Source organism: Agelaius tricolor, unplaced genomic scaffold (genome assembly GCF_023055355.1).
Source record: "Agelaius tricolor isolate 1412-34295 unplaced genomic scaffold, bAgeTri1.0.p SCAF_5, whole genome shotgun sequence".
NCBI lineage: Eukaryota > Metazoa > Chordata > Aves > Passeriformes > Icteridae > Agelaius > Agelaius tricolor.
In genome coordinates this window covers 24948114-24955321 of record NW_027269265.1, presented here as the reverse complement: position 1 = coordinate 24955321, position 7208 = coordinate 24948114, and the positions used below count along the sequence as shown (strand labels likewise).

Here is a 7208-nt window from a genome sequence, read left to right as displayed (position 1 = left end):
CAAAAAATCAAAACCCACCAACCAACCAACCAAACAATAAAACCAAACCCAGGTGACACAGAAGCTGTTTCCCCAGGTCCTCCCGCACAGCCCGGAGGCCTGGTCCGCTCTGTGCCTCCGTCTTGGCACACGGCCTCCTGCCCAAGCAGGGAAGGAGACGTAGGTGGGAGGGCTGGCGTCCCTTCGCTCTCCCCAGCCTGTCCTCACTGTAGCTGCGTCTGATCCTCCCGCACCGAGGGCAGAGGCGACACCGAGCAGCCCAGGTGGAGGGTGCGAAGCCCCGGAGTAAGGCAGAGCTGGGAGGAGAGCGGGGCCATGCCGGCTCGGGAGGCGGCCGAAATCACCCACGGAAACTGGTGCGTGCTTTTGGTCGCCTCCTCATCCGCGACGGCAGCACCTCCCAGCTTCGCTCTCCGTGCGCTCCCCGGCATGTGTAGGCAGCACACCACATCCCAGGGGCATACCGCGTCCAAAATTATCCCCTTCCAGGGAATAAATAAAAAAAATGTGTAATAAAATCCCCACTTAAATATCTTCTGCGGGTCCCTTTCCGTTGACACCTTTTCCTCGGCGGCCGCGTTGTCTGCATCAGTCCCCGTGGGGTCTTTGCCCCAAATATTCCCTCAGCGTTCGTGGTCCGCAGGTGCCATCGGAGGGATGGAAGCAGCCGGTCTAGTCCATATTTCAGGGACCTGGATTTAGCTTTGTAGGGAGATTTATAGGGTTTTTCCCCATTGGCGGTTGGCAGATAATATATATTATTATTTTCACCCCAAAGCAATAAAATCAATAGTTTATCAAATAGTTTCAAAACATAATTTTCTTGGCTATCCTTCCCCAGTCGAAATTTGGAACGGTTTCAAGCTAACGGAAAGATTGACTTAATTCTGGATCCTGCCATAGTGCCTATATGGAAGACATCGCCGCTTAAAACACAAAGTCGTGGGAGCCCGCTCGCCGGAGCGGGAGACTCTGGGCTCATGCTTCCCATAGGAATTACGACCGCGTTTACAGTGAGATGCTTGCAGCAAAATTTATTTGCCGTTTACCGGCTCATATGGATAAAATAAAAGAACTCGAAAGTCAAATTCGACTGGAGATATTGAGACAAGTATTTAAGATTTTATAGCACAGGAGGCAATCCTACGAAACAGTCCCCAATCGTCAAAACTACACTTCTCCGCCGGGAAAAATTTATTTGCCAAAAATCATTTTATTAGTCACTGGAAGAGTCAGCTATTTTAAAACACACTAGGTCGCTAGGATGATCATTAATTTTTAACAAGAAATCTCTCGAACAGGAGGAGGAGGAGCGGAGGTTTTATAAAATTCGCGCCTCACGCGGCATCCTCGCCCTCGGGTGAGGCCGGTGTAGGGGAGCGTGGCCCCGGCCAGCTTCGTCCCGGCCTGCCGCCGCCCCAGAGCCGCGCTCCGCCGCCCGGCCCGCCCGAGCGCGGCCGCGCCGTGCCCCGGCGCCTTCCGCGGCGCCTTCGCCGCGCTACAGCCCGGGGCTGGGGCGGGCGGCCCCGCGCCCGTGGGATGAGTCCGGCCCCAGAGGGCTGAGTGCCGCTGTCACCATCCCCAGGAGACCACGGCCGGGTGCGCTAAGTGCTGGTACGCGGGGAAGACGCCGAGGGCGGCGGCGGGCGGGCAGGCTCGGTAGCCCTGCAGGGCGAGGGCGGCCTGGGCGCTGCATCCCGCCAGGGCGCAGCCCAGCTTGGGGCGCGCCGCGGGAGCCGGTGGGCTGGCGGGGCAGCCGCGGCAGGGCTCCCCGTCCCGCACCAGCACCGGCACCACCACCCGGCGCAGCAGGGGGGGCGGGCGCGGCTGCGGGCTGCCGGGGCCCTCGCTTCGCGCCCGCTTCATCTTGTAGCGGTGGTTCTGGAACCAGATCTTCACCTGTGTGGGGGTGAGGCTGAGCAGCCGGGCCAGCTGCTCCCGCTCCGGCGCCGAAAGGTATCGCTGCTGCCGGAACCGCCGCTCCAGCTCCAGCGTCTGCGCCTTGGAGAAGAGCACTCGCCGCTTCTTCTTCTTCTCCTCGGCCTCCGAGCCGCGGGCGGGGAGCGACCTTTGGGTGGAGTCGGGCAAGCTCATCTCCGGGCCGCTCTCGTCGGAAGCTGGGGACAGCGAGTGGGTTAGAGAGAGGGAGCAGTCCGGGCCAGGGAGCGCGGCAGGCATCGAGGAGGCCACCGAGAGTTGAAATGCCTCTCGCGGGGAGAGCCCCGTCTGTCTACCGGGCCGGATTAATCCCAACAGTCAAGGAGAAATGTGAGCTAACCCCACGAACACATTAAACCGAGCCCACGGCACGGAGCGGGCTGTCGTCCGGGCTGGGACCCGCTTTTCCCCGCCGGCAATCCCAGCAGGGGCACGGCCGCTTCGCCGCGCACAGCCCGGGGATTGCGGGCTGCAGCCCTCGTGTTCCCTGCGTACTGAAACAGAATATGGGGCTCCCCGCTCCTTTCATAACTGCTTTTCGCTCGCCGCTCGATTACCTTAATATTTAACCTATCCCGGGGGAGTTCCCGCACCCATTCAAAGGACGATATCCCACTGCGCACCCTGTATATACAGGTATACAATAAACACCGTGTATCTGTGGCACAATTTATGCGTGCGAGGTGCGACCCATATGCTGCACAGCTGGGTTTGCGAGCCGGAGCCCGCCCGCCGCGCTGGCAGGTGCGTGGATCCAGGCGGCAGCTCGGGGAAGCGAGGCACGGGGGTGCTCAGCTTTCCTCTGCGGAGCGTGGGGTGGCCCCAAACCCTTCAGCACAAAAAGACAGGATTTCTTGCAACAGTGGAACGGGGGTAAAAAACTAATCCGGGAAGTAGGTTTAAATGATAAGCGCACAGAGAGTGGTGGACGCAGGCTGAGATTTTGGTTTCTGCCATAGCTGGGAATATGCACTGATCTACCAAAAAGCCCCCAAAAAGCCTCCCAAAATAGCCCACAACAAAACCCAAACCATCTTTTCTGTCTTAAGATCGTGCCCGGGACATTTCTGCTGATTCGTTGTTGCAATTCAGTAATATTTTATAAAATTCCCAGCCTGGACTCCCTCGATCCTGTAGGCTATGTACACTGTCAATTCGCTGCTTCGCATCTTCGTCAAAAGAATTGGGGGGGAAACAAATAAAAGGTAATTGTGCGGAGGTGGCGAATTCCTGTCCGTTTTATACTCACAGGGATAGTGATTTCTGTCTGTTTCTATCCACCCTCGATACGGCGAGCCGGTGTAGTTCTCCGCTGAGTGGCGATGGTCAGAGGCTTGCTTTATGCTATTAGCATCCTGCTCTGGTAAATCCAAAATGCTCCTCACTGTAAAACTGATCCTCCCAGATGTGGCCATGGTAGGTTGTGCACACACCCCCAAAAAATATCACCCCAAGCCGAATCCCCTTCCTTAAAAGCTGCGAGGAAAGGATTGCGTCCAGTTAGTGGGGAATCTCTCGGCTCGAGAGGATCTTCCTTTCCATCGCCACCTAACCTCAAATATTAGTGTCGTTTACAGAGGTGTCCTGTTTATATAAACAGTCCTCCCCACTGCAAACACTGCCTGCTTTCAAACCGTCCCTGTCTATAGGATGCTAAGTACCTGAATTAGTCAAGTGCTAAAGCCCTAATGGGAGTAGGTGTAACCCCCCCCTCCGCCACCCCCATGAGAGAATAACCCGTTACCTCCCAAAGACAGCAGGAAACAGGCGTCATCATTACATATTCTGTCTGATTAGCCAAAAGTGGGGACAGATAATGGTAATTGTTAGCAGTGAATAACATCTTGGGTGGCATGTGGATGACCAACAACCACCCCCCTCCATCCGCCACCGAAGCCACCAGCGTCCCTTCTATCCGCAGACAAAGTGAATCCTCCCAGGACATCCGCAGAGCATGCCGAGAGCCCCCTCCCCACTTCTCCCTCTTTATTTCCCCCCCTCTCTTGCCTCTTTCTTTAAATCTGGATGGAATTTATGTCGTTATTTGTTTTATTTGCCGGACTGTTTGCAGTGCTACCTCAAATTCTCTTCTTGTTGTTGGCAGGTTTCTTACCCTCAACGGGGCATTTTTCACACCTCGACTGGGCTCTCGGCGGGGAAGGCTGGCGGGTGTGCGCGTTAAGGAATGGGATCTCTGGGATGGAGTTTTTTTGCGTCTCCTGGGCATGGTAGATGGAAGGTGCACCTTTTTCTCGAGAAAGATGATAGCGGGAGCTTGGCATACTCGGTCCATGAGGAAGAGTCAGGAGGGGGGTAGGGGTGATTTTTTTTTTTTTAATCACTAACCCAGGGAATATCTCATCGGGCGGGGTGTGTGAGTGATGAAACGACTCCAGCTGGGGAGGGGGAGAAAAGATCAAACACGGCGCGTCTATTTATCCGCGCCGTCCCTGCCGACCGCCGCTTCATCTGCCGAAAGAGGCAGCAAAGGAAGCCGAGGACCGGCGCCCCCCGGGAGGAGGGTGCTGACACTGTCTGGGCGCGGTTCGGGGACGCTCCGCAGGACAAGCACCTTCTCTCAGCTTCACCTCCCCTCCTTCTTTCACCGGGCGGCCCTGTCCCCTCGCGAAGCTGTGGCCGGGTTTTGCCCAGCCTCGATGGCCGCCGAGGACTCATAAGTAAACACGGCACAGAAAGAAGCAGCCCAGCGTGCCGTTCAAACGCAGGCCCGCAGTGACAGGGCTCGGTCCCCGGCGGCAGGGCGGCGGTACAAGTGACCGATGGGGGCGATGTTTCCCGCGGGTCGCGCAGAGGGCGGAGGCGGGACACGCTGCCCTTCCCCACCGCTCCCCGCCGCCTTCGCGGGAGGCACCGGCGCACGCCGCGGAGAGCAGCGGGAGGCCAGTCCGGCTGGATGGAGCAGAGCCTGCAGAGAAGGAGGCACCCAGGCTCTCCCCAGCAGATCAGCTTTCCTTTGAACGCGGGCCGAGGCTCTCACAGCGCATCCCCGACGGGGGAACGTCGCGAACCCCTGCGGCGGTGCCCTGCGGGCCTGCAAAGGGAAACTCAGACACACGCGGAGATACTCTTCTCTCCGGCCGCTTTGTCGGTTCTTGTTTCCCTGTCCAAACAGGCATCTATAAGCTATTGTGTATAGATTATATCTATCCAGCCCCTCTCTCGTCCCCCAGACCTGCTGCCCGCGTGCCCCCGGCCGCGACCGCCCCTCCCCGCCCTGGTCTGGGTGTCGCCTCTGGGAGCAGTTACGATTCCCGGGGAAAATGTCAATGAGCAATAGCGGCGAGGGAGAGGTGAGATTTATATCGGCGAGATTTGTGGGCGAGATGAACGGGGCACAAGGCTTCATTTGGCCACCTTCCCGCATATTTCTTCGGGACTGGACAGGCTCCATATAAACGATTCCCAGGCCGTGATTACTGCAGCCACCTATCAAGCGTGCCTGGTGACAGTAGTTATCTCCCAGCTCCGAGCACAGCCTCCCAGCCGTCCTGGGTGGTCGGAGCGAGGGGAGCACAAATACATGCCAACTGCTAGGCCGTGAACAAAAGGGAAATGTAGCCCTATGTCCCGGACCTGTTGGAAGCATTTGTTCCAGTCAAGATTTTGCATTTGTTCAGATCTGGAATAATAGGTGATTGACGCCTTCCCACAATGTGCTTTAACTCTCCGGGATAAATCGGAGCTTGTTCCTTGTTGTCATGGTTTTCAATAGGGTTCAATGGGATTGAACCACTATCGACTCTGCTTTACGTCTCCGGCAGCCCCGTCCATACAAATTTATTAGTTACGTCTTTTTAAATGAGATTAAATTGAAACGACGTGTCCGTCCTCGGCGGAGCGGCTACTCCCGCGGTCGCCCCTGTGTCCCCTTGGGCCCCGAGTGCCCGTGTCACCGCCGGGGCAGCCCAGGCCCGGCGGGGGGACAGGGGCACGGCCCCCCCGCTGCCAGGTACGGCCGCGCTCACCTGCCCAGGCCCGGCCCCAGCGCCGCTGCTGCCCCGCGCTCCCGAGCGCCCCGGCTATAAAAGGCGACCGAAAAGCGCTTATTAATATCTTGACCCCACAGGCAAATATTTGCTGAATGCCTGCGCAGGAGAGGAGCTTCGGGAGGCTCGACCAGAGCAGGGGAGGGGGCCGGGGTTCAGAGCGCCACAAACTTATACAGTATCCGAGGTGGCTCTTAAGAGGAGTTTGCCAAGGACACTCGAAAGAAAGTGCAAAAACTTTGCAAGGAAAAAAAGTCAGGATGAGAGAAAGAGAGTCTACTTCAGTGACCTCTCTTAGCCTTTTAATCTATTTAACATCCTAAGCCCACACTGATGTGTAGAAATAAGTAAATGGTACTCTTCAAGCCTTAAGAGCTCTTCAGCGTCAAATATTTGCACTTACTCTTAGAGTTTTTTCTCAAATAGCGCAAGACACATTCCCCTTGGACGAGCCGAGCTGTCTAAATATACCTACGCATTGTTATCTGCGGGGAATGGTTTGCTTCAAAGGCAGAACGTAATAACCCGAAATGTTTCATCTCTTGGTTTGCTTGAGACAGACTTGGACGCTTTTCAGCTCTGGCCGCCCGGCCTCATTTCGGGGTTTGCCGGTTCACATTTCACTCTCTCCCGCCAGACTCCCGCGTGTCTGCCCACGGGACCCTGGAGCTGCCGTTCCCGTGGGGAGGCATCCTCGGACCGAGAGGTGGGTTTGCCCTCACCTCTCTGTACCGGCCGCTTCGGCGTCCCACCGAGAGCCGCCCCGGCGGTATCCACGGGAAGAGAAGGGGCAATCGTTTCTCCGGGGCTGTAAGAAGTACGCGGCAGGGCCCACGGTGTGCTCCGCCCGCAGGTGCGCTGGGGTCCTGTGGCAGGATCCGCCCCGCGACGTGGGCCCGTCTCTGGGGGCCCACGGGATGAGACCTTGTTGGCCTCCGTGGGCCCGTAGGGGATGGCTGCGTGCGCCCTCCAGATAAATCCACAGAAACACTTCGCTTCCCCCAGGCCCTGGCCCATTTGAATGAATTTTCACCTTTCCAAGGGGCTTCATTTTTTTTATTTTTAACTTTGCTTGTTTTCACACTGCACGCTGCACGCTTTTCCGCTCATCCGCCGACGGCCTCCTGTGGCTGCGGCTCATGAGAGACGGGCGAGGGGAGTGAGGAGCCCGGAGCCGGCCGTGTCCCCGCAGCGCTGGAGCTGACGAAGCGCGGGCGCGGTGGCCGTGGCGCTCCTGTGGCGGACACCGGCGGAGACAACCCC

The 7208-nt window shown here is 57.6% G+C and overlaps 1 protein-coding gene across 1 annotated transcript; it reads right to left on the bottom strand.

The window, feature by feature from the left end:
• Positions 1–1510: 1510 nt before the first annotated feature.
• Positions 1511–3353, bottom strand: NKX2-8 (NK2 homeobox 8). Its single transcript, XM_071428416.1, has 2 exons — positions 3188–3353; positions 1511–2117 (listed from the first exon to the last, which is right to left on the bottom strand). Exons 1-2 carry the CDS (start codon positions 3351–3353, stop codon positions 1573–1575), a joined length of 711 nt encoding a protein of 236 aa, XP_071284517.1. The 3' UTR covers positions 1511–1572.
• Between the last annotated feature and the right edge of the window lie 3855 nt (positions 3354–7208).

Excerpts from the sequence above, each read along its gene's own strand:
- NKX2-8 (XM_071428416.1), bottom strand. The coding sequence starts at position 3,353 with ATGGCCACATCTGGGAGGATCAGTTTTACAGTGAGGAGCATTTTGGAT. Across the intron at positions 2,118-3,187 it reads AGACAGAAATCACTATCCCT|CTTCCGACGAGAGCGGCCCG; the intron begins GTGAGTATAAAA and ends CGCTGTCCCCAG.